This window comes from Anguilla rostrata, chromosome 4 (assembly GCF_018555375.3).
Source record: "Anguilla rostrata isolate EN2019 chromosome 4, ASM1855537v3, whole genome shotgun sequence".
NCBI lineage: Eukaryota > Metazoa > Chordata > Actinopteri > Anguilliformes > Anguillidae > Anguilla > Anguilla rostrata.
Genome location: NC_057936.1, coordinates 12,979,600 through 13,006,964, shown reverse-complemented (window position 1 = coordinate 13,006,964; position 27,365 = coordinate 12,979,600). Strand labels below are relative to the sequence as shown.

Genomic DNA, 27,365 nt, shown 5'->3' with positions numbered 1-27,365 from the left:
CACTGCAGGGATCAGCCATTACATTACATTGCATTTATTTAGCGGACGCTTTTATCCAAAGCGACGTACAAAAGTGCATATCAAGGTCATTGGAACAACTACAACTAGGTTTGATAAGGTACAATACTCATTTTGTACAGTTATTCATAGCCAAGAACACTAAGTCCAGTTCACACAGTGAACATTATTCTGACCTAACCTATGCTAAGTCAAACTAGGGGGCAGTACAAGCTACAACATCAGGACGATAATCAGCCCTAATGCTATATTGCCCAAATCTATGACATAATACCCAAGCACTATTTCTCAAATGCTCAGCTTGACCAAATTCATTATAAAGTATGATTTTTATTCATTGTCTCATGTCAGATTCCTTTGCACACCTCCATGAAGTCTGCCTATTGATAACGATACTGCAGCATACAAGGTCTCCATACAAATTCTTCTTTTTTTTTTTGTTCTGGTCTACGATTCTGCGAGGGCACAACGTGGATAGCAGCAGCACATATTACAATTTTAAAATATGAAAGTAGTACTCAAGTTGCTCATTTCTAGTCTGACTGTACTCCTTATTGGGGATATGTTTATTTTTCGCAGAGGACCATTCTCTTTGTACAGCACATGCACATATGTGTCGGTGTGTGCATGTGTGAGAAAGGCAATGAAACTGAAGTATACTTTACAAGAACTATTTCAAAACTTCTTCCTGTGTGCTTGTAACAAAGGCTATTGTTGATACAAACCACTGATTGAAACCCGGCTGTGAAAATAGCTGCCGTCATGCTGTCCTGCAATTGTGACTAAGGGCACAAAAAACTGCAGAAAACATGCTAGTGCGATACTGAGGTATTGTGCTGGTTACACAAACCAGTATGTCCATCTCTGCTCTCGGCGGGGCGGGGACGGGGGGTGGCTGGTGTCCCACAAGGCTTTTGGTCGAAGCTCTTTATCAGTGACATTCTCCTGAGCCCAGATTAGCACTCAATTCTTTGGACTTTCTTTGGGTGTTAATATCAACTGGGGATTCAAAGACATGGGCCTATGAGGCTAAGATCAACCAATTTTATTGGATTACATTCATCTATACTGTTCAAACAGTCATCTCCATCTCCACATGGCTTTGTTTTGAGGTCTTACCTTGACTGAGACAGGCTTAACCTCACCTGCAATAATATGCACTAGCAAACTACGCTTTAAAATCTAGGCAGTTCGCTGAAACATTGCCAGTGGTGTTTTTGTAAATCAAGGCTGTTATTCACAATTTACATATAATTGGAGCTTGACATTAATATCATGTTTTCGAAGAAAAATATCCAATTTTTGAAAAGGAATTTCAATAAATTTAGCTGGACATGCCAAACAACCACAAATGACATACAATCAACGGCCTTAAAATGTATTCATAAATAGTTTGCATTTCCAGCAAAGAAATAGGCCTAAATGCCTTTTAAGAATGAAGCACATCTAACAAGTTCACTAAACGGAATTGAAAATCCTCCATCTTCATTTTTTCTGGGCCAAATCAGCAACAGATGAGGTAGTACTTACCAGCAATACTACCAATCAAATAATGCAGGCATAATAATACAACAACATAAAAGCATGACCACATTCACAGTGATGCATGGCAATGAATGGCTTGCATTCCACACCCACTTGCTGAAAGAATTGAGTTCCCTTGTTTAACACAATGAATACTGGGAATGGTCGGGTAGTACTCCCATTCTAGTCTTGGTTGAAAAGACAGGTTTTGCTTTTATAATGTTTGCTGCGGTGTGCTAAGCAGAGAATGCAGGTAAAAATTAGAAGGCTAGAATGACCACTTAGTACAGCCCCCTCATTCAATATTGCATTTAACACACTAATGAAATCAGCTGAACTACATGCGTTCATGTGGAAGCTTTTCATGTGTAATCGGATGACATTCCATCCTGAAATATGAGGCATTGTACCTTTGAGGACAAAGTTTGATGCTGCTTACCAGAGGAACTATGAAACCAAAGGGGTTTCACAGACATCTTTTAATTCATATTCTGAACAACATTCCACAGCCTACAAACACATCGACTCAAACTGGTTCATTACTCTCCATATCCCTAGGTGCACCGGAAGGCGGGTTTTTTTTTTTTTTTAATACACTTGACATCCAGGTTTTGGTAGTAATATCTGGAACATTCAATATACCCAACTTCAAAGATTTTTATATTCCTTCCACAGCCCAGCTTATGTTCCTCATGTGTCAGGGAACACACATGAGGTCTAGTGATGGAAGATTGACAACAACACGGAGCCACTGCAAACAAGACTATCCAGGTACATCTGTGTAGAGATGTCAACTGACCTTGACCTCACCGGTTTAGAACAGTTTGTTCCTTCCTTGCCGAAAAACCAGGGCCACTTGCTGTAAGTGTTGAGAGGAGCGTTAAAGACAACCCTTAAACCAAGCAACCTCTATTGAGCATTTGTCTCAGTTAATAGCAATTTATTATCAGTGATGAGTAAGCAGTCCCATCAACTACAGAAGCTCCTGCGCATAGCTTCTCAACACTTAAACTTTTAAAGGGTTTGATGTGGTAGTTCTAAGTAGAACGTGCAGCTAAATGTGGACAGTGGACAGTGAAAAGTGTACAGAGTTTCACACTCTACCAGTCCCACCCACACGTGGTAAATGACAGCACAGGCCTTGTGAACAAATCAACAAATGTAATCATGCTGAAACAGGATTTGTGGAAGGAAACCATGGAGACCAATTGATACTACCATTATAAACTCGACAATTTCATGTGACAGCCTGTATACTTTTTTTTTTATTACACATGAAAATGTGTGGTCATTTTTTGTTACTTTTGAACTTTACATTACATTACGGGCATTTAGCAGGTGCTCTTATCCAGAGCAACTTACAATTTTTTTTTTTTTTTTTTTTACATAGCATTTTACATTGTATCAATTTATATAGCTGGATATATACTGAAGCAATTCAGTTCAAGTACCTTGCTCAAGGGTACAACAGCAGTGAATTGAACCTATGACCTTTCAGTTACAAGGCCAGTTCCTTACCCACTGTGCTACACTGCCGCCCCTTGAACTAAGAACAAAACTCATCAAATGTAATATTGTTCAGCTCAAGTCCACTGCTTAACAATGCAACAGAGTGGTCAGATACATATAATGAACAGTATTTAGTGCAAATGGATATGACTTTATGGTCAGGTATAGCTCTTGTAATGCAAAGACACAAATAAAAAAATAAGTACTCAGCACATTAGAGAATTAGATTTTTATTTTCGCAAAAAATGCATGTACAATGGTACAACAGTAAACATTTTACCATAGATTACAGAAAGTATAATTCTAATTAAAAAGCAACTGTGCATAAGGACACAAACACTTAAAAGAAAAAACCACTCTAAACACTCATTTGCAGGAAAAGATAGATCAAAAGATTTACAGAGCTCTGCTTCTAAATGTTTGGGCCTTTGCCCTGCTTTCACTAATGTTAGTACTGGTTTCATTTACATTCTGGCCTGGCCGGCAATGGGGGTCACAGATTAAATGAAATCTATACAAATATTTCCAAACATTCCATGTTTCTTGAACAGCTAAGTTTTGCAACCCCTTAGGAAAGGTTAGTAATTTTGACAACTGTCCAGTTTGCTTGGTAGCCTATCTATAAACAACGCATGGCCTAAAGAGGCAAAACCAAAAGGTACGGATCATATCAAGTCAGTGTAATATTATGAGCCCCCACTGAATTACAGTTGTAAATACGGCCAGTGCTGAAAAGACTCAAATACACATATCTTCACTTTTGTAAAAGTGCTTCTAATTGTATATTGTTTTGAACCATCATTCCTGGATATACTGCATAAAAATAGTGAATTTAAAATGAAGTTTCATAAGACAGCATAGAGGTTAAACATGAGATAGAGTTGCAAAACAAAAATCCACACTGGGGAAATATTTGCGCCACATGCTACTAAATTTCTGCTCATCTGAGTTGATAAACGTAGATTAAAGGTTAAACTAGAGGTTATGAAAATCTATTTTAGACGCACTTTGCCCCTATAATGAGATTATTTCAAATTAAGCCCATTGTTTTATGTTCAGTTAATAAAACTTTTCCTATCTCCATCTTTTTTCCTTACACCCAGGACGTTGTAGATCTGCACAGAAATATTTCTGCATCATTAAATTCGGCCAATATATTATCATGGATATTCCACAGCTAGCAGAGAAACAAAGTAAATGCAAGATCACTATCAAATACTATTTATTTATTTTTTTTAATTTTTTTTTTAACATAATTGTACGGTATTTAACATTTGTATTGCCGCTGAATTTGCTCTTGTGGATTCATAGGTTGTCTACTTTAAAACACCGGCTTGGTACAAGTACACTAGCAATAACAACTGTTCTTGGATGATGAGCTGTACTTCAAATTACTAACGCTTTGGGATAATTTTGATAATTTACCCGGTGTTCTGATGTACATAAGAGTGTTTTAATTTCGGCCTAGAAATAAATGCTTCGATGTCTGCATTCAGATACTGATTATTAATACTAAAATGAATACTGAATACATTTGACTGAAGTCATCACCAGCTCTTTCGAATTTATGTTAACTGCTTTTGTGACCCCGCACACTAGACCAAATTAGCCTTACGTCAAACTGCCAGCTATGGCTTTCGGCTGTATGCGAGATTGAATATCCTAAACTCGCATATTTTGTAAAGTTTTGGATCGAACGTTAAATATACAAAACTATTTTTCCCCAGAGACGCATCATGTGATTTTTTTTTTTTTTTTTTTGTAATGGCCTTCCTGACTGGCTTGAAGAAGGCTCCCAGCCGAAACGCGTCGGCGTTTTCCATAAATACATTTTTAACTTCCATCGCTCTCCAAGAGTGGCCGAACTTTTCACATTCTGTTTTTGCCTGTCTTTTTCATGCACCTTTGTGGAGCTGCGAAGTTGCGCCTGAACATCATTTAATCCGGAGTACCCGTCTACAGTCTCAGTTAAAGTACAGGCAAAATAATACACTTTGAAGTATAGTGTTTCTTTAACGAGCCAGTGTATCAACGTGGCTAGGACAAATTAAACAACGTCAGTGCAAAACCTGCTATTTGCTTTAAAGTTGACACAAGTCCACTGGTTTCGTGTTTGCTGTACCAAATGTAGCCACACAGTCAGTATCGCGGTGCCCAAGTGACTCACACAGAAACACTGCCCAAACAAAACGGGAATCAAAACGAAAATGTCAAAATTTCAGAACAGTCGGTGAAGTTGGCATGACTTCGAAATACTACACCACAAAAGGTTAATAAAATTACCGTGTTTGAACTGACAAGCTATTTTTTAAGATTATCCAAAATATGATCTTAAATTTTTCATTCAATCCCAGATTTATATGGAGAGAATAATTACAGCAGTAAAAAGCTGAAAATGTAAAACAAAGAGGAAAAAAGCTGAGAATTTTCCTTCTACTTAAAGAAAACAAGTGAATTAAAATCGTAATAGTCAACCACAAATATCGACCAGGATCTCCAAGAATCAATATAAAATAAATTAAAAACTGTATATCAAACGCGTCGCCTTCAAGCCATATCTAGGCTACACAATTGGCAGAATTGCCTGCTGACAGAAAGTGTCAGTTTTCTGAAGCCAGCTGAAGTGTTACGCACTTGCTACGGGTCTGTCAGACTGGCCTTTGACACAGTGTGTCATAACAGAATTTGCAGGCACTTGAAAATTATCACAAGAAATAAGCTACTGGCCAGAGGAGTCCTTCCAGTGTTTTCCCGTTTTGGTTACTTAATTAGCAGCGTGTAGGCTACTGATATTGTTTGTCTTATATCGAATGTCCATATGTCGTGTATTGTACAGGCAAAAGGCGATTGTTCATACTGTCATTTTATTAGCTATTGCAAAATAATTTGCATTATCGCCGACATAAAACATAAATATACCTTTTAATAGACAGCTCAACTTCATTGTAATATTAAATTCGCTCTAGTGCTTCAATGGCCTAGCGCGTCAATGCATTTACGCATGATGCTGTGTCTATTTTAAAACGTTACACGTGAAGTGTGCAAATGTCAAATATTGGCATTATATATATATATATATTTTTTTTTTTTTTTTTTTTTTACTGAAAAGCACTTTTACGTAATGGTTGCCACGAGACTTTAGTCTTGAGCCCGATGTGTAGAAGTTCGCTGCACTGTGTTTATATTTTTAAAAGCCTCTTGAACCATAAGGCTTGGCGGTTTAACAACTGGATTTCACGGGCAACAGACTATATAGGGAACATCTTACAGAATTATTTTTTTAAAGCAGGTACACCAGTATCATACTCTGCCGGGGTCAACAGTGCTCAGTGAGGGCTGGGGGCGCAAACTTACGGTATGATTATCATGCTACATTGGCACAGTCTAAAGTAACATAAGGACACCCAAGTAAATCAAGCCTTGTTCCACAGACCTGCATAATTCGCCATTAGCTACTAATCTTTTTCTTTCCAGTACACATTAACAGGTGTTAAGACTTTAAGAAAATGTTGGTTTTAGCACTAGCTCATATCGTCCAACAGAAGATGCTTTTCTGTAGCTGCATGCAGATAGACTAAATTGCGGCTAGAAGACCTTGACGTTGCATTCAGTTTGCAGGTTAAGATAATTACAGTCCAAATTTGTACGGATGATATACATTTTAGATTAGGCTACATGTTATCAGTACAGGGAAATATTTTATATTTTGATTGTATTCTAAACAGAAGTGTAATCAGCGGTTATGCACTCAAGATACACAGGCTAGTCTATGCAACACCACCAATGACATGCACTATCGCCTATCGGATAGAGGTACCGAAACCTAACGGTACCGGACTTAAGCAATTCGGAAAGTCGTTAAGCAATTCGGAAGCTCACAGAGGCGAGAAAATATGTAGGATAGCTGCAGATAGACGGAGCTTATCCAGAAAAGCCAGCTTGCAAGCACAATGTCTTTCGGTTTATAAATAATCTCCTTTAAAACAAACCCTGTTGATGACAGGCCAGCGATCCACAGCAATGACGAAAAGAACGACTTACAAATATAGAGGGAAAAAGCAAAGATGACCAGTATCACAACAAACAAGAAGCGTGTGTCCGTGTGAATAGTACTCCTGCTATGTTCTGAATGTTACAGCAGTGAGTTTAGTACAGGGATAGGCAATGAATAGACACTGTGCTTATGTCACGGAATAGCAAATTAGTTCTGAGAATTTAGAGGCTGGACTATATTCATGTGCTACGTAGCCTGTTCGACGGCCCATGTGACCGTCTGTGTCAGGAAGCATCCACAATCAAGGGGGGACTTAACATCTGACAGTCCCAGTTCTCCTTAAATTTATCTAAAATATAGAGTTTTTAATGAGGAAACTGTACCAGGTTTTAAAAGTGCGTGTTCAATTATCGCGGATAATTTGGAGCTCCAAAAATATATTTCACAGAATAACATTAACTTGATGTGTACGAAAACATGACTCTCCCCTGCTGTATACCAGTGGTACAGTCAAAAGCTCAAATTCCGAGAATTGAGCTCTTCTGATTCTTAGAACTGGGGTTCTTAGAAGTGGTGATGCAAGAAGTTTCTAGGAAAGCCCTACCAGGTGATTTTTAAATTCTTTTTGCCAATAATTTGGCGCGAACGTTTATCTTTCTCTGCAGAAGGTTTAGAAACAGAAGAGTTTGTTGTCTGAATGTTTAAAATGTAGATCTGTGTGACTTTGAAGGCTTTTTAGACAGTTCAACGTGTAGTGTTAATCTTGAGTGTCTTGGCTAGTGACAGTGCTCCTGACAGATCTATCTCTGCCTGGTGCTCCGCCGCTCTTGGTTGCTGTGCGGCCGTTCAGTTTATTGGGAGGCTGAAGGGTTTGCAGCACGAGTGCTACAGCTACTTAAAATCAATGGAATCGGCTGTTTTTCCTCTATAGAGTTCACATATGAGAGTCCTTAACAGAACCACAACAAAAAGTTGATGTTATTGTGAATTATGGTATGGTTATGGTACATTTTTGTGTATGGGGCAATATCTTTGGTTTCGCTGATCACAGCAACAATGTTTTGAATTTGTGAACATAAGTCATTTGAAATTGGGCACATCATAAATCATTGTGTAGAAGTAACAGCGTATTAACTTGATGTACGTAGGCAATGGAATTTGTTATGGGTATGGGGCTTGCTAGTTAATTTAAGACATCTGCACCAGTCCTTTGATTGTGATGGTCTCGGCTATGAGCATTTGATACTGTTTACCTTCTGAATAGTTATTTTTAAGGATATCAGATTAGATATCAGATGTTAAACGACAAGCTTCGAATGCAGTGGTTTACAGCTTAACCCATATGAAACACTCGGAACTGATCGTGCTTAATCAGGTTGCACAAGATACTGTTGCATTTGCGCTACCGCCGTTGCCAGTATTCACGATAACCTTGTTTATTAGTTCCCTGGTAACTTTCCATATCGATGTCTGCGCGACTTTGCGTTCTAGTACGTGTTGGTTATATGCCTCACCGTAAACAAAAATTTAATACCACTGCAGGTTGATGACACCGACAGTGTAGTCTATTACTGATATGTACACAGCAAACTGTAGGGTGTCAACGTCAGAAAATAGATGCGTCTTGAGTTATACAGATACTTAAGTTGTTGAATTCAGAATAATGATATTGACCGACTATCTTCATGTATATTCCAACGTATAAAACCGAACAGAATAACTGTTTTCCCTAAGGGAACTTCTGGTATCAATTGACGTTGTCAACAAGTCTATAGTTAAGTAAACCTAGTTTCATTGTGAAGTTCTTAATGGCAGTGTTTTCCCCTCATTACAATAAGTTGTAAAAAAAAAAAAAAATTTATAAGTTAATTGTTCTAATTGGAGAAATGATTCTGTTTGTTGACCATATGACTAAACAATGCAGGCTCTCTTAAGTATTCGCTTTACTTTCTTGATATTTTAATATTTAAAAAAACAAGCTGCGGATTCGCACACTAGCCTAGACTTTGGCATTGAGGCAGGGGGTCATAAATCTCTGTCTAGTGTTTGCATGTTATTGGACGGTTTCACGCGCTATTCTTGGAGAGAGCTGGCTATCTATGTTCGGTTACAAACAGTTCTTGAAATGGACTCGCTTAATGTGGGATAGCCTAAATGGGTAAACGAAATCATTTTTAGGACTTAAAGCTTTTACGTTTCGATAGAACGCACATGGCCAGCCTTCATAACAAACGGTTCACGCATCAACAGCGTTACGACTAAGAAAGATGTGTTTTTTTTCTTTTTCTTATCGACTGTATTTTAAGCAAGGTTACACGCTGTTAATTTGATTGATGAACATTTTGTCTGTACAGCGTGGATATAGGGTCTACTATTTGCTATAAAGTGAATCAAAATTCAGCTGTTGATAACGAGTTTCAGGGCGCACATTGTCTTTCTGCAGCTTAGCCTACTACCCCTCGTGCCCTCACTAGTTTTATTATTTAGTTTAGGGTAGGCTATATGGTGTATCCACCTGTTGGTGACATCTTGTGGTTGCAATAGTGTTATTAGGACACAAGTCTTTTTGTGTCTAAAGTTAAATCGCCCAATGTTGAAATGTGTATGTTCCAAAGCTTCGTGCATCCCAAAGCCAAAACAAATCTAATTTAACCGCGGGGATGCATTTTGTTTTCGCAAAATGTACTGTTTAAACGGTGACTGCGACTGTTATGTATAGACTGCCATCTAGTGTCAATATGCTATCCTACTTATTGTGTATGGATTCCCAAACCTGTTGTGCTCTTAAACGGCATCTCTTGCCCCAAAAGTTTTTCCATATCATATTTCCCTCTGGGAGATGTGTTCTTAAAAGTCACAGGTTAAACGAGGGGTGATTCTGTCTTTTATAATGGAGCAATACGAAACCATCTGCCGGTAATGTAGGTTTGAGCGGAAACAGAATCTAGTGCAGCGCAAATACAGAATGTACAATATTCAAGAAATGTTCTAAAGGCAACAAACAGAGCATGACAATTATTTTTAAGCTTCCTTTCCGTTTATCCGGTGTTTTAGGTACTTTGATAAGGGCTCCGGATATTAGTGACGCGTCTGGCAAAAACCAGTAGGCCCATGTCCGCAATATTCTAAATTTTCGGGGAAAACCAAACTCCACGAGTTTCTCTCCAGCCTGCATGTATTTATAGCATACATAAAACGCACACTCACACTCCCACAGTATGCAGTTACACCGCAGTATAACTGTATAGTACTACGGGCATTAAAGCCAAAATTTTACAAAAATAAATTATATTGGAACTCTTAATTTGCCAATTGTGCTTTGCGCGCAACACATTCACACAGAATGAAACGTATTACCACATTTGAATTCCAATTTTCTTCAGCGTTCGATGTATTTGTAGTTTTGAAGGCTATAGCCTATTGTCACAAAATTTGAAGGCTTTATTATAAAAGCCATATTAATTCGTTTGAAGCAAAGAGTGAATACCGGTATAGATCAGTCACAGACCTGTTTCGCTGAAAACGTTCGTTCTTTTGACAGGTGCCTACTTTCCTTTACACAAAATTAAAACGTGATCTTCCGCTCATTGCAGGAAAACTCTTTATACTGGCTATAGTACTGCAGACTCTCAATAAATACGATCTCTTGCTTGACGTGATATGGAAATGTTGATTTCTTTACACTCCACGTGAAGCGAAGCGTGCGAATCTTCCCAAAACCGTCCACGATGTTGTTACTAAAGTACACCTTTAGTATTTCCAGGAATGTTAGTAAGTTATTTTTGGCGGTGCCGTTTTAAAGCGGTCCCAACATAGAACAGAAGTATCCTTCCTTACATGACAAGACGGGTAACAAAATAACTACATGACGAGAATTAATTTAAACGTGAATAATAGGGTCGTAGGAAAGAGCATTTCGACTAATTTCACATGACAACATAAATGTGTTAAGTAATTATTTACCTTTTCGTTAGCACAAGGGAAGACTGCCAAAAAGTAACGTGTCAGTCTGTTCAATACCAATGTTTGTGAAGCGATTTGGTAATCTTGTGGCACCGCCTCTTGGCTGAAAACGTTACCTACCGCTACCTACCGCAATTCGAAAAATGTTATGTTTGGTTTATTAAAGTAGGTGGATTGAAAGTTTAACCCACCTGTCACGAAAATAATGTAAATTCAGAGGGGAATTCAAATGGAAAGTTTGATTGTCAGATTTGAGGCACATCATACAGATACTTTCATGTGATGCCAACAATGGAAAATATGGCTTTGACATTGTGAGAGTCAAAGGGGGTCCGAAGTGTCAGTGTTGATTAGTTTATTGGAAACCGATTTCATCAAGAATTGATTTCTAAGAAATGGTATGTGAAAGTTAAGAGATCAAAAGGTAAAATTATCGGGCACAGGAAGTCTTGGAGGGAGACTGTCATTTCTCAGAAATGGTAAACCATCATTGCCTCATTATGCATTTGTCTTCTACTCTTTCCAGCCAGTTCACATCACATTTTAATGATCAAATCCAGACTTCAAAAACAGGCCTAAATGTTCACTATTAGTGTATTTTCTCTTGGTGTACGTACGGTAAGATGTTGCAGTCTGTATAGTATCCATTTCTCTATCAGCATTCATAGTATTGGTAGTATAGAGAATTATTCACATGAACTTTAAAGCACTGATTTCAACCCTTCCCACAAAAGGACGGGTTGATTTTTAAAAACATTCAATGTTAAAGATTTGTGTCTCAGTCATTAAGTGACCGTGGTTTGTTCATTTTCATAACCTGTTCTACCAGTGTTTTGGAAATTGTTTCCGAGAGGAAATGCACACTGAAATTGACCACTTTCTATGAAAAGCACTACATTACAATGTCCATATCATGTCCATACCATATCAGTTGAATGATGCAACATAGTTGAAATTGTGATTTGGCCCTTCCACAATTATTTATCCAGGTTAAACCTCATATTCTTTTCATTTTTTAGATTTCGACAAAATGGCATGTGCAGCAGACAGCTGCATTCAATTCACACGCCATGCAAGTGATGTACTGCTGAACTTGAACCGGCTGCGCAGCAGGGACATCCTGACTGACGTCACGATTCTGGTCAACAGACAACAGTTTCGTGCTCATAAGACGGTCCTCATGGCTTGCAGGTAAGCTGATTGCTTTCGGGTGTTCTTTTTCCAAAGCCACTTGTCTACAGAACCCAGAAATGGCATGAATGGTAAAAGTGTCTTTTTTTTCTCTTCTTTTTAAAGTGGGTTGTTTTACACCATCTTTACGGACTCCCTCAAATGCAACCTGAACGCCATCAGCCTGGACCCGAAGGTGGACCCTGAGGGCTTTGCCATTCTGCTGGAGTTCATGTACACCTCTCGCCTCACGCTGAAGGAGAGCCTGATCATCGCCATCATGAACACTGCCATCTACCTGCAGATGGACCACGTTGTTGACACTTGCCACAGGTTCATTAAATCCAGGTGAGGACACGCAGAACTAGGAGGGAAAGAGGAACGAGTCTGCACCTTGCTTACTCATTGAGATTTAATCCGATACTAAAAAGGTCTGCTTTTTCCTTTCTTTAGTGACCCATCAACCAAGCTGCCCAGAGAAGAGTTTCTAGTCAGCCCGTTAATGTTGCCTCAGGATGTGCACGCTTACCGACCCCATGAAGTGGCAGAGAATTTACCCAGCCGGGCTGCCCCTTTCAGGGATGGGAGAGCCTATGGTTCCGGCATGTTCAATGGAGTCGGCGCTCCCAGCAGTTCTTATCTTTATGGCCAATTCCCGGTTCAGGGGTTCCATTTCCCAATCGGAAAGCTGAGTGATGCCAAGAGCTCTTTCCCCGACTTCGCTAAAGCGAGCGTACGGTGGGGATCCGAGCACCACAAGAACGGTTCTCCACCGGACAACCCAGAAGACATGCTGGCAGAGTACACCAGGGCCAATGCCAGCAGTGCCCCCAGCGTCTGCCACGTGACCGTCTACCCTTCCAGAGAGATGACCAGAGAGGACGAAGCCCGGAAGGAGGGCCTGGTTAGCGGCCACCAGCCGGCGGGCCTGGGCTCCAGGAAGCACGGCTTCCCCGGCCTGGTGCGGGAGCAGAGGGAGGCGGGCAAAGAGCACCCCCACCCTGTGGGGGAGGAAGACGCGAGCCATCGGCACTACTCCCTCAGCGGCCGCAAGGGCCTCATGAGCAGCCCGCAGAGCCCGCTCAAGTCCGACTGCCAGCCCAACTCCCCCACCGAGTCCAGCAGCAGCAAGAACGCCGCCTTCGCCCAGGCCACCCGCTCGCCGCCCGCCCAGGGCACGCAGGACCCCAAAGCCCGCAACTGGAAGAAGTACAAGTTCATCGTGCTCAACTCGGCCAACCAGAGCTCCAAGGAGGACGAGGGCGGCCCCCGTGACGCGGAGGCGCGCTCCCCCCAGCGCCTGGGCTCGCCTGCCTACCTCCAGCCCGGCGATTCGGACCACACCGACCTGCAGGGCGCTACCAAGATCAACGGGCACGGCGAGGACTTCGCGCCGCCCCAGGCCAGTCGCCTCAACAACATCATGAACAGGTGAGCCTTCTGCACCTGTGTGCAGACTGATCATGTGACTGACTGACTGACTGCTGATACTGTATGCAATGATATCTGCGTAGTCCCAGCTCATATGAGCAATGGCTCAAGAGCAGGGCTTGGAAATTCAGGTCCTGGAGGGCCAGTGTGTATGCAGGTCTTTGCTTCCACCATCTAGCTTGGCTAAATGAGCTAATTGGCTGTATACACCAAAACCGGTTCAGTCGTAGATTTTATAACGGAATTACATTACATGCATTAAGGAATGTAGCTTGGGTTTACCTCGGAGTATGAATTGCGAAGCGGGCAATGCGCTGGTTTGGGCAGGCTCTGCGGCATCTCTGACAGGCAGGGACTTCCTCTGTTTTCCAGGGCCACGGAGGGATCGCAGAGGGGCAGTGCTGGCCATGCCGCTCTCTACAGGAGCCACTTGAAGTGTTCGTCCTGCGGCTCCCAGTCCCCACAGCACTCTGACGTCTGTTCCAACACTCCAGGGTCACATCTGGGGGAAGAGGTGACAGAACTGCATTCAGAGTATTCAGACTCCAGCTGCGGTAAGGGCATATGGCACGTTATGACATTGCGTGTGCCCCCCCCCCTCCATTTAAAAAGAAGTGGCATGGTAACAAATAGGCATTAATTTTGAAACATCATGCCCCGAATTGACTTTTTTTAAATTATTTTTTACAGAAAACGGTACTTTCTTCTGTAACGAATGCGACTCAAAGTTTGCGGAGGACGACGCTCTGAAACGGCACACGCTCCAGGTCCACAGCGACAAGCCATACAAATGTGATCGCTGCCAGGCTGCCTTCCGCTACAAGGGAAATCTCGCCAGCCATAAAACCGTCCACACAGGTGAGTCCAGATGGCTGCTTCTACGGACGACCGGGGATCTTGGGAATCTGATTACCACCGAAAGCTAAAAATGCTGAATTTACTTTAAAATTGGAATACGGAAGGTGCCGTAAGAACAATCTCTGAATTGTTTAATTGACATAAAATGCAGAAATGGCTTCGAACTGTGTGCTGCCATGTTTTTACTAAAATTCACAGCATCAATTGTCTGTGCACTTGAGGTATTTGCCGATATTTTAACGTACGATAATCAAGCCATGGAATTGGACATAATTCCATGAAAATATCCAAAATTGGAAATTCTATGAAAATACCCAAATTATGAGAATCTGTTATGCAATTAAGTTTATTCTACAGTATCATTAACCTACATGATACTGTAGATTGAATGGAGAGACAAAAATTCCGGAGAACTTTTTAGGTTGTTACAAAGTACAAGTAACACCAGGGGGGAAAAGGATGGTGCAAGCAGTCTTTGAGTGAATATATAAATGAAATTCAATAGCTACATTAAGGTGGGGTTTGTGTAGATTCATTAAGTTAAAAGATTAATAGTTTACCGTAATTTGAGTTGCAAAAATTAAATGCATTTCAGGACATATTGCACTACCAAATACCACTATTCCAGTAGAACAACCCCTTACAATGGGTCAATTGTTTACTATGGTCTATACTTCCCCTCCAATTCTGGCACTTACAATGTGTAACCCTTCTATAAATATTTAAATTGTTCCAATTGTTTCATTATTTATATCCTACATCTTAATGCATTGTGGTGGTCTCTTGAAGACTTTACAGAACTTTACATTCTAATTTTAGCTAAATATATAGAGATACAAAGCATCAAGTTGGCCAACAGCGGTTGCTCTCACCCAGTCACCACCATACCCTATTTTGAGCCAGGGAAAACCCAGTTGTGTAGTTTAAATGTACTGATAATCAGTCACAATCAAATAAAAAAATTTAAAAAACCGTTTTAAATAAACGTTTTCTTTGCAGGAAGTTTTTTCTTTTTTTTAAATAATTTTTATGCAAAGCCAATATCCCATGATTGGAAACTGGTGATGATGTGTATTGCAGTATTATGACAGGGTTTATATTGTCTGCCAGTCTGTGTACAAGTGCCGTTTTCAATGACCTTCCCATTCCAGGGGAGAAACCGTATCGCTGCAACATCTGTGGTGCTCAGTTCAACAGACCAGCCAACCTCAAGACTCACACGCGCATTCACTCCGGAGAAAAGCCATACAAGTGCGAGACCTGCGGAGCACGCTTTGTACAGGTGAGCAAAAAGCCGACTCAACACGATCTTCCTTGTTCTTCAGTGTTCCCATAGGTCAGAACACAACTAACCTGTGTAATTACAACAAGAATAACCTGTATAATTACAACACCTACAGGACAGAAGTAGCATTACAGCCTCCCTATTGGTTTCAAAGCCCCTAAAAATGTGTCGTTCTGTGCAGGTCGCCCACCTCCGCGCCCACGTGCTGATTCATACGGGGGAGAAGCCGTACCCTTGCGAGATCTGCGGGACGCGTTTCCGTCACCTGCAGACACTCAAGAGCCATTTGCGCATACACACAGGAGAGAAGCCCTATCATGTAAGCAAAGCATGTTCATTTACAAAGGCCATTTTTCTAAAAAAATAAATAAATAATTTTTAAAAGGCACCTGTGAAAGCCGGCTAAAAGTGAAACTTTCAGCTGTGTCATTGACACAAAGAGAACTGGATAGCAGATGGTGCCAAGGAAGAAAATTCAGTAAACCACCTTCACCACTCCTTTCCTCATTTCTTAAAATGCACTGCTGGGGAACAAATGCAGAGTAATTCCTTTCTAAATTTGAATCGGAGTTGCCTTCACAATTTAAGAGATGGGCAAAACTAAACTGGCGATTTCAATGTAAGAATGGCGGGATTAAACTGCCAAGTTCTCCAATCAATGAGGGGAGGAGTGGTTTTGTGACACCCAGGTGAAAAATGTCTGAATGCTAATCACATTCTCCCTCGTTTTTAGTGTGAGAAATGCAACCTGCACTTTCGCCACAAGAGCCAGCTGAGATTGCACCTACGACAGAAGCATGGCGCCATCACGAACACCAAGATCCAATACCGCATGTCCACTACAGACCTGCCAACTGAGTTCAAGGCCTGAGGAGAAAGACCAGGTGTCATTGACCTTGGCATTCAAACAATCTGACTTATACAATCGTCCAAAATTGTAGTGCCACACTGTGTGAGGGGGGGGGGGGGGAAGCACTGGCACTCTATGCCAGTTTAAACGGGTTTCCTCTTCATTCCAGTGAACATACAACCAGAAATGGTCTCTTATAGGCACTTTATTGTCTATGTAGTCCAGTTGGGAGTGTTTATAAGCTTTCTGAGGTATATAAAGCTTTATTTTGTTGAAAAAAAAAAGAAAAGGAATGTAGACATTAAAATCCCAGTTTTTGAGGATATAGTATTTTATATCAAAGAACATACTTTTCTGAAAGCAAATAGGAAATTTTGATTGAGGGACGGTATATTTTAGGATATTGGCATTTCTGGCAAAGCTGTACAAAGAATTCTATCTATAAATTTATACATAAATGTATGTTACACCGTGTGTAATTGTCTTTTTCATGTGAAAGGGCAGCCTGGCTCCGACAGTAACATTTCATATCAGAATAGGTTTCAGCTTAGATCCCTTTTAGAATGAATGCTGCTTACTGAAGTACCGAAAATAATATGCATGAGGCAGGTGACTACTGTCGCCAATATTGAACATTAATAAAATGGGGAAACGCATACATAGTGTGACATAAAAATGTACAATAACATCAAAATCTGATCTCTGCTGGCAGAGCAAATCTGAAATTCATGTTGAAATATGTATTTTAAGGTACTGCTGCGGTATGACCGAGAAAATATTTTGCTTCAAATGTATTTGTATAGAAATGTCTTTTGTTTTGTTTTTTTTGCAAGTGAAGGTTTACAATTTTGTTATTGTATTAGAAGCTACAGTAGAAGGTTGTAAAATTGTCAGTTTCGTTTGTACATACACTGTGTACTGAAGGTGCCTTTCTCTGTGGTGACTGAATTCTTTTCCATTCAGCCCAGTTCTATTAAGGTACAACTCAAGGACAGCACTTGTCTGGGCTTTTGTGTGTTGGTGCGTGGGGTGTGCATGTGTGTGTGTGTGTGTGACTGTGTGTGCGCGCGCGGACGTTTTGCTTTTCATTGACCTTCAAAACATGCAAATTCATTATTGCTTGAGCTGTAAACCTTCAGGAATTTGTTTGGGATTGGGCTTTTTAAACAACTGCATTAAGCTCATCTTGTAATATATTGATGTATGAATGTAAAATAAAAGTATTGGATTTCTATGTATCAATTTGAGAGCAGTTTTGATGTATTTCTGTGCAGCTGGCAGTTACTGTACATGAATCCATATAGTACAGCCTTGATTATGCAACATCATAAAATGGTACTCAGAACAAAGAAAATGTACCTTTTATCACTTAATGGGAAAGAACGGTCTCACTAAATCAAAGAAAAAGGGTGCATCCATGTTTAAAAATTAAACCTTATTGAACAAATAAAGTAGCAGCTTGAGCAAATAAATGCTTCTACTTAATTTGCTCAAAATATAACTTGAATGGGGATGCTCCCTTTTTCTCTGATTTCGCTACATGCTGTGTTTAAAGTTTGGCAATTATCCCGCTTGTGCAGCACCTATAATTGACTGGTGTGCAACAAGGACTTACACAAAATACACAACAGTGCAAAGTCATTTTCCCATGCACTATACTGGTTACAACACCAGCAGTCAAGACTACTGTATCTGCAACAGTAACTTTAGCCTATCCCTATAAATCTCTCACTAATTCAATATTTCAGCAATATTTTAAAAATGATATAGTCTAGGCTACATCAACACAACAGATGTGCCAGATCACGGCAAACTTCGGATTACCAATACCATATAAAAGGAATTGGATCAAATTTCCTTTGTGTACTTGCGTGTAAAATAAGCCAATTAGCCCAACATCCAACACCACAGCATTTCAGGGTAGTGCTTGCGATTGAAGTTTATGGTTAAAAACGGGTTCCAAAATAGAAACAAAAGGTTTCCTTGTTGTCTGAAGATGAAATACTGAACGCTTCAAAGCTAATCTCTTGAAGGTTTCTCCATTTGCATATTGTGACGGAATTTCAAGGAATTTATTTCATCGGAAGTAGTTAACAGAAGAGGCACAAGGGTAGGGTGCTTGAAATGACCAACATTTACTCAGAATTCAAATCAGAGAGGTGTGGCTACAACCACTGAAGTGCATTCAGCAAACACTCCCAGCCCCGTCATGCTCCTCATGGTTTGGAATCTAATCTTGATCACACCAGTGCCAACAGTGTCCAGCAATCTTACAGGGTAACACAAAACTGGCCCAAGGACAAAAGGTCAGTTGATAAAGAGTATTCCCCCACCACACAATGGCAACTACCGATGCAGTGATAGACAGCCTGCACCTAAACCTGTTCATTCCAAAATACTGAATAAACGGTTTAAAAATAATCATTACATGCAGCCTACAAAATGTATCCTATAGTTACCCTGCTCACACCAGAAAGCTATAGCCTGTACAAACAATTTACACATAAAATGTATTGGGCATTTATCAACACCAGTGTCTAAATTCAACACATCTGACATTTCATATATTCCAACAATATGTCATTCACTTAATTTTTAGTTCTAAACTTTCCTCAAGAGCCCGCAGTAGAGCACTGAAGAGATTCTGCAGTATCTCTGTGAACATAAATCACTTGTGCATTTCTTTTTAACTATTTGCAAAAGCAAATTAAGAAAATGTGGATATCAACCACATTCATAAAAGCAATGCTTGCAGGTCCAAAGTCAAAGATATGTCCCATAGTTCACAAATCAAGCTTATTGTTTGCCCATCACATAAATATCCATGAAAGCATGCATATATTCTTTGAGGAAACATTCTTTTCTTTTTTTAAATGCTAATTAGCCTATACATAGTTGGAAAGTGCAGTCACATTTAACTGCTAGTCTCAGTTGGGTATTCCTTTTAAGCAGAGATACTATGAAAACACAGGCCTTTTCAAGCTCTGAACTCATAAAACTTTATTACTCATCTGGTCCAAGCCTCCAATGCGACTCCCTCGTGCCCCATATCTAAAGATACATCTACTGAACAAAGAAATAAATCAAGGCTTTGCTGAGCTGACTTCAGATGTTTTTCGTTTTTTTAATTTTATTTACCAACAATAAAGAATAAAATTCTCTGCACCTCTTCGTCTTAAATTTCAAGAGTGGAACTGAATAATGTCAGCCTTTTATATTAGCCAGGGGGCCATTTAGCCTTAGTGATTTCTTTGTTGCATGCCCCAATATAGACCTACGGCATCCCTTTAAACTGAAAACTTCATAATTCAGGGAAGGTTTATATATATATGTTTTTATTATTATTATTTAATGCAAGAAGAGGGCATTGCAATGTACCTAGACGGGTATATAGGCTAAATGCAAAGCCAACTGTGTGCTCACCTGATTAACATTTCCTTCTGTACCAATCCACTCCACGGTGCAGGCCATATTTCCGACTCCACTGGTTCGCCTGAAAATACACCACGACTTCAGCCCGAAAAGCATTCATCAACCTACTTTGTTGCACACTGCAGAGCATTATTTTTTCCCCCAGATGTGCTGACATGAGTTTAAGCAACTTAGTCATTAGGCATGTCTCGGCAACCACCAGTTAGCAATTCGTTTAACATTAATCGGCCATATGCGGCCGTAAGTAATGCGCAGCTTCGGAGGTGCACTCCTCTTAAATGTATGATTGAACGCGTTTTACTTTTAGCTAGCTTGGCTACCTAGCAGTTCCAGATATGCAGAGCATGGTGTAGGCCTACAGACAGACTGGAAGTTCGTTAAAACAACTTCGTGGCCTAAAATAGACACTGGGATATGACAATAACAAAATTAAAATAAACAAGTGTAATGTTAGCTAGTAGCTAACCTGTAACCTTTGTTACACAGACAACGTTAGGTCTGTTCTGGATTACAAACAGCTATTGCCTTATTACGTTGCTGACTGTCAATTTATTTTAATCGTTTGTAGTTGGCTCTATTCCTGTCACCTAATGCATTCTGATGAGTTCTTGAAAAACGTTTTACTGATTTCCTACTAGTTTGAAACATCTAGCCAGTCATACCTGCTTGTCTTGGCCCATGGCGGTAATGTCATCCTCAAAAAAATTAAAAAGCGCGCGATTTAGGGCGCCTGCTCCTAATCACTTGACTCCAGCTGCTTCATTTTGCTCTTGATAGATTCACGGTCCTTGTTGTTGAAATTGTGGACATTGGGTCACCGAATCTAATCTGAACAACTCTTCCACAAAAACGTCAATCAAATAAACACACAGTTGAAATTAAAAAAAAAGCTTTATCAGGTATCAATCATCGATTAATGGTCTTCAAACCACTGGCCACCTCTCATTACACGAAGGCAATGTCATTATTTGGGGGACGATAATTGGTAGGCCTACCATTGACGTTACCCTAGCATGTAGCATGCACTTATACAGAGAAAATTACACAGGCTAGAGTAGCCTTGCCTGCATTTTTACTTGCAATCCATTTTTATATTTGACTATTTTCACATAAGTACCTTTATAAATAATTGTTGTACCTCAGGTGGGAACTTAATCCACAACTTTTGAGCAAGGCCAGTTTATAAACCATTATGTTATACTGACACCTAATCAATTTATTCACTGATGTACAGAAAATACACATTAAAACTGCCTTCCAAGGGTAAATATGCACCCCACACCATTATTAAACTACCAGAAGAATGCTTCACTGAAAAGACACTGCTGTTTCCTTTTTTTTTCCCAGTATCTGTAAGCTTCACTAGTTAATTTTTGGCCCAGGTAAACAGCAGGGGCTCCAGCACCCAGCAGTCATTATAGGGCACTGAGGCTCAGATACTCTGTTGAGACTCCCAACCAAGATGGTGTTGCCAGCCAAAATCTACATAACGGTTGTCCAATGTTGTGAAAAGGGCCAGTGAGGGTGTCGGTTTTTGTTCAAGCCCAGCCCTAAGACAGCTGTTTCTACTTATCAAGGTCTTGATTGAAGATCATAATTAGTTAATTAGTCAAAACAAGTGTCATTGTGATGGGCTAAAACAAAAATCTGCACCCACACCAACCCATTGCAGACAAGTTGGTTCCCAACCTTGGTCCTGGAGTAGCCCTGTGTATGCTAGTTTTCATTCCAACCACAACTGCAATCCCAGAATTTTAACAAGTTCTTAATGAAGTGTTTTTAAACCTCTTAAACCACATTATGTCAGAAATAGCTATGCGTGCCATGAAGAATAAAAATTCAAAATTCATATTGTGTTTATTGTGCTATACTGAAAACAATTACATAAAAGAGGTAACAAATATCCATCCATTATCTATGCCCGCTCATTCTGGGCAGGGGGGTGCTGGAGCCTATCCCAGCATGCATTGTGCAAGAGGCTGGAATACACCCTGGACAGGCCGCCAATCTATCGCAGGGCACATACACCATTCCACTCACACTCATACCTGGGGGCAATTTAGACCTTCCAATTAAATACCTGCATGTATTTGGACTGTGGGACTACCTGGAGGAAACCCACGCAGCCACAGGGAGAACATGCAAACTCCACACAGAAAGGCTCTGGCCAAGACCTAGGAACTTCTTGCGGTGAGGCAACAGTGCTACCCACTGCACCACCGTGCTGTTCAATAAAGAGACTTAACACTACTAATTGGAACAAAATTCACTTTATTTCTAAATCATATCAAAACCATGATCAAATTAAAATCTCTTGCTCGTCAGCTAAACAACATACAAAAAAATGGAATCACAGATCCTCAATGATTAAAGTGAAAAGATGCAGTACAGAAAACTAAAAACTATTTTTATTTCTTTTTTAACAACAAAAAAAATACACAGGAACTGGACACGACTAACGAGAAGCTTTCTAAAGAATTATACTGCAATAAAAAAAAGACGGTTAGCAATTTATAACAGTGCGGAACAGGCATACCACAATGGTTGCACTGAACTAGACCAATTCCTCACATCAAAGTCTATCAGTCTAAAAACTGACATTTTGATATGAAAAAAGATTAAATACCTTGTGTCAAGTATTCCCTCAACCCACTATTTTATCTACTAAGTGAGTCATCTTTACAGAAAAATACTTTGAGAGGATGAGGTGTAATAGGAATTCTGTTTCCTTCAGTTAAATCATCCGTGTCAGCCTGTGCCAATTAGCTCTGCTGATGATCCCAAATAAACTTCTACATACAGCTTTGCCAGTTTCCACATTGGTTTCTGAAATCAATTAAAATCATTAAGTCAAGGAGGCTTTAATTATAAATCTGTTGCATGTTCATGTGTCTAAATATTTACAAGTTTTTTTACAAATCTATGGAAAGCTTTGGTCTACAGATGCTTGGGATAGAAGATCCTTTTTACAGACATAACATTGATAGCCAGTGCCATATTTTTTAAATAAATCAGATTAGACAAGTCACTTGCAAAGTAAATCATACAGAAACTAGAGGCCTGAATTACATAATTAGTTTGAAAAGATATGCCAATTTGTCTTGGCAAGACCTACTGCAAAATCATAAACTAGAGGTCATGTTCCAGAGCAATTCTTGAAAAATGGGGCCTCTGACACAATTCTTACCATAACAATGGTAAAAAAAAAGGCTGACCCGTATTGCTGTTGCTCTGAGGTAGGTTTAAGGATTCGGTCGGGTAAGACAGAATATAAAATTAATCACAACATTGACTCAATGAAATCAAACCAAGGAACACGCTGACTCGGAGACTGAAGCCTCACAAAGACTGTAAAATGGAGAGACCATGTCTGGGACAACCAAGGAGAGCACAGCCTTTAAAACTACAAATGCTTCGCCCAAACTCAGAAATGGCCAGTCCCACCACCCGCCTCAATACGGCTGTGCCCGGCCCCTAGTGAAATCACTGCTTCTGCTGCATGGCCTCCTTGCGGGCAGCATCCTGCAGCAGTTGGGTGTCCACCTCATCAGCAGGTAGCTGCACATACCGCACCACAGAGCCACGGATGAAGCAGTTCTTCACTGACAACTGGAGGGAACAAAAGAAAATGTGAGGTGCAAAAGAAACTAATGCTTTCTGAGTTGCCAACATCTCTGTCACAGGTACTCACCATATGCGGATACTTCTCTGGATCAGTTACGCTGATGTCCGTCAGTTTGATATTCAAGTACTGTAGTTGAAAATGTAAGTATTTAAAATACATCAACATAAGTCAAATTGAATGACTGCACAGTCTTAAGCATGACACCTTACAATGAAAAGAAGAAATTGTATGAATAAAACGCACCTGGTCTACTGAGTGAAGTGTGCCACAGATACTGCAAAAAACCACAGAACAAAGTTAGATTTGATTCTCTATCAATAGCTACCAGCCTACAACTCGTGAACGCACTGCTACTCTTTTTCACATACGTGAATGCACATTCAAAGCCTTGCAAGCTATAATTTGAGGCCTTTCTGTAGTTTGTAGTAAGATCAGTCACGTATTCTCGTACCTCAAGTCATTTTTTAACTCCACTACCACGTCTTTGCCCACCAACGACTTGAAGAACGAGTAGAACAGCTGTAAAAAGTGAAACACGTTATACCCAGCCACACATACAGTAATAACTAGTTGGCATGCTAGCTAGCTGAGTCCGTTAAGAATAAACAAAAATACAGCTACTTACATTAGTCTATCAGGGATAATTACTCTGAATATTTTACCATCCTCGTAATTACTAGTTGATACTGAAACGTTCCACTTCCATATGAACATGTTGCCAAACTAGAGTATCTTATTAGACCCAAACGCAGCAATCTAAATATATATATTTAGTTTGTTGCCTGAGTTTATATTCGTTAAGTTACACGGAAAACCGACCGATCGCTAACATAACTAGCTAGCTAACATGAGCTAACGTTAGCTACGTTAGTGTTACGACACCCAAAGATACCGCCGTACTAGCTGCATTTCAAGCTAAGTAATTACAATAGACTATTAATTTTAACAACTCTCTACGGGTTGATTTACGTGTATGTAAACTAAATAAAGCAATGCAAATATTATATTTTTATACATTAAAATACACATTGTCATACGACTCACCATGTTCACTCTGTAACCGCGTCGAATGATAACGCGATATTTTCCCTTCGTTTCGAGAACGGGACAATAAATACTCCACTCCCATAGGTGGGTTATAAAATGCGTCATACACAGGCGTCAAACTTCATAATAAAAGTTTCGTACGACTTGGATGTGTGAGTGAATGAATGGGTGTGTGAATAAGAAAGGAAAATGCCACTGCCCTATAAAATGTTATATATATGAATACATCTGTCCCGCGTATGTTACGACCTCATGTTCGCGGGTAGATTCATTCAGATTTTCCAATACGTCGTCCAGGTCCGGTTGATCTCATTTCGCTGAGAATTTTTGGTCTGGTTTAGCGTACTACTGCACTCCTGGTCAGTGAGGTTGCTTTGTTTTTGTAGTCTGGGAAAATGCTAATGCATTCCTACCGAACAGAAAGCCAGATCATTACATTGGTGAAAACCTGCATTACACAACCATTCTTCCCCATATTAACCGCAACACATTTGTCCCGTAAGTATTTTCAAATGCATCAACTGCGTTTTTTTCACAGCCCTGATGAAGATGGATTCTGCAATAAAGTAGGCCATTTTATGCTAAAAATGCAGAGAAAACCTACAATAATAATATTTAACAATTGTTCAGAAACACACATTTTTGTTTTTAATAAATATCATCAAGGGTGTGAATAAAAAAGGAGCCTACAGTATATTCCTACTGAAAGAGGTTTCAAAAAAAAAAAAAACACTAGCACAACTGATTAGCTAACACTGTTTCTAATTCAAATGTAGTTTTACCAAAACTTTCATTCCAAAGTAAAAATTTCCTACACTTGCTCATCAGAAGGATTTGATCTAAAACTTCTTTCTAATTGCAAAACCTGTTTCTCAATGTCGTCAGAAATGTCACCTATAGATTCAGAATCAGTCCCAAAACATTAAGTGCAATTTTAACATGTCTTTCTCGTCACTGCAGATCTCAGACGCTTTTGTTCAGCAAAGTTGTACAATTTCTCTTCAAGCACGCAGGAATTCCCCAGTTCCTTGTCCCTTCAGGGCATGTCTGGTTGTATTCCAACTTATTTTAATTCAAAGCTTTGGCACAGTCTTTGTATAAAACATTCCCTTCAGCAATGTCCTGGGGAAAGTTTCAGTACTCTCTCAGACAGATAACTAATTTTGATTTCTCTGTTTTCTGGAGTGATTTTCTAGGTTGGAAAATGGTTGTATGGGTTTGGTGCCAAAATTCTGTCAAACTACCCAGTAATCAGTATAAAGTGTTCTGTGCCAGATACAGTTCAACCCAGTTCCACAACCAGACTTGTCACTTTTTGTGAGCACATCCCAGGGACATACTGTATATAACGGGACACAGGAGTGTCCTCTTTGCAGCTAAGGAAATGTGATGGAATGTTGGGGTAAATTCATAGGTAATGTCCAGTCTCATTATTAACAGCTGACTATGACACAACTGTGTGTGTGTGTGTGTGTGTGTGTGTGTGTGTGTGTGTTCTTGTGTATGCTTGTGCACACAAAATGTTTCCTTGGTCAGTGGCCAGTGGAAATTTGTGACATTTGTAATATTTCACCATCCCTACAGTATACCACAAATGAATATTAAAAGTAATGTTGCTTTGGTAAATTGTACTACAATCCCATTTATGTTTGAATAAGTAGTATGCAAGGCTAGAACAATGACTCAGAACAATGCAGATGCAGAACAAAGGTCTACCTAATAGAAACTAACTGAAGAGGGTTTGTGGCCATGTCTATGATCAGACTGATGAAAAAGGTGGGGCCCAGGTTCAGGTACAATGCTGAGCATTCAGCTCTCTTTGAAGTGGCAGAAAGGAGGAGCGAAAAACAAAAAGGATGGGAAGATATTGAGGGGATGAGACTGGGGTGCCAGATCTCACCGTTGAGCCCTCTGGAGATGTAATGGGCTCATCAATGAAATATCAAGGAAAGAGAATGATAAAGCTGAAATATCAAGCATGAACAGCACTCCAAGATTCCCAGGCAAGTTTGCGCACACTGCAATGGATTTTAATACCAAATCCTATGCAACATAACTATATTTCAATAAAAAGAAGGTAGGTATTATGCTTGTTGTAGAGTGTGTGAATCAGCTGACAATTTTCCTAAATCAAGCCATTCAGCAAGGGTTATTCGTATTTCTTACTGGGCAAAAAGTAATAGTAGTAGTACTGCTAATCTACCAGTAGATGGCAACAAATATTTACAAATATGTGAATATAGATTGTGGCTGATACCAGTATTCTGAAAGTCAGGAGACTGAAGGAAGTGAGCAGTAGCCTTATCATCTATGCTTTTCATATAGAGAATTATGACACTCCGCAACACCAGATGAAGTCCTATGGAGATTAAAGTCTGACAGTATAGAGTCATAAAGCTGCAGACCACACCTGCTTTCACCACTGGACTTGTGATGGTAGGGATATATTTTAGACTCTATATTTTAAAATATGGAACCACCCATTGGTGCTGTATGAGCTTACTTATTTGAGTTTGTTACAGAACTTTCTGACACAAAAAGGCTTTTCCCCAGAACTGTTGTCTATTTCATCCCATCTACCCTCTCAAAAGATTTGATTAAAACAAAATTATAACCTACTCTGTTTAAGACAATGCGAATCATTTACTGCATTTTAAAT

The 27,365-nt window shown here is 39.8% G+C and overlaps 3 protein-coding genes across 4 annotated transcripts in view; 1 reads left to right on the top strand and 2 right to left on the bottom strand.

Moving 5' to 3' along the window:
* lpp (LIM domain containing preferred translocation partner in lipoma) overlaps positions 1-14,032 on the bottom strand; it is a 245,716-nt gene extending 231,684 nt beyond the window's left edge. Inside the window, exon 1 of one of the 2 annotated variants that reach the window (XM_064330754.1) lies at positions 13,892-14,032. The gene's annotated coding sequence lies outside the window, so the exon portion shown is untranslated. The remainder of the gene's footprint in view (positions 1-13,891) is intronic. The other variant, XM_064330756.1, reaches the window with a different exon arrangement.
* Positions 7,518-17,840, top strand: bcl6aa (BCL6A transcription repressor a). The gene is made up of 9 exons (XM_064330752.1): positions 7,518-7,652; positions 12,028-12,199; positions 12,305-12,526; positions 12,632-13,609; positions 13,982-14,163; positions 14,300-14,467; positions 15,619-15,749; positions 15,934-16,071; positions 16,486-17,840. Exons 1-9 carry the CDS (start codon positions 7,622-7,624, stop codon positions 16,621-16,623), a joined length of 2,160 nt encoding a protein of 719 aa, XP_064186822.1. The 5' UTR covers positions 7,518-7,621; the 3' UTR covers positions 16,624-17,840.
* A 4,448-nt stretch (positions 17,841-22,288) lies between these two features.
* smx5 lies at positions 22,289-24,826 on the bottom strand. Its single transcript, XM_064330762.1, has 5 exons — positions 24,704-24,826; positions 24,111-24,178; positions 23,903-23,933; positions 23,726-23,785; positions 22,289-23,643 (listed from the first exon to the last, which is right to left on the bottom strand). The coding sequence occupies exons 1-5, from the start codon at positions 24,809-24,811 to the stop codon at positions 23,518-23,520; spliced, it is 393 nt and encodes a 130-aa protein (XP_064186832.1). The 5' UTR covers positions 24,812-24,826; the 3' UTR covers positions 22,289-23,517.
* Between the last annotated feature and the right edge of the window lie 2,539 nt (positions 24,827-27,365).

What these genes read in the sequence shown, in the direction of transcription:
- bcl6aa (XM_064330752.1), top strand. Translation starts at nt 7,622, where the DNA reads ATGCAAGAAGTTTCTAGGAAAGCCCTACCAG. An exon ending in TTCTAGGAAAGCCCTACCAG is followed by an intron (nt 7,653 to 12,027) that starts GTGATTTTTAAA and finishes TTCATTTTTTAG; the next exon opens with ATTTCGACAAAATGGCATGT. An exon ending in CAGGAGAGAAGCCCTATCAT is followed by an intron (nt 16,072 to 16,485) that starts GTAAGCAAAGCA and finishes CCTCGTTTTTAG; the next exon opens with TGTGAGAAATGCAACCTGCA.
- smx5 (XM_064330762.1), bottom strand. Translation starts at nt 24,811, where the DNA reads ATGACGCATTTTATAACCCACCTATGGGAGTGGAGTATTTATTGTCCC. An exon ending in GAGTTAAAAAATGACTTGAG is followed by an intron (nt 23,934 to 24,110) that starts GTACGAGAATAC and finishes GGTTTTTTGCAG; the next exon opens with TATCTGTGGCACACTTCACT. An exon ending in CAGAGAAGTATCCGCATATG is followed by an intron (nt 23,644 to 23,725) that starts GTGAGTACCTGT and finishes TGTTCCCTCCAG; the next exon opens with TTGTCAGTGAAGAACTGCTT.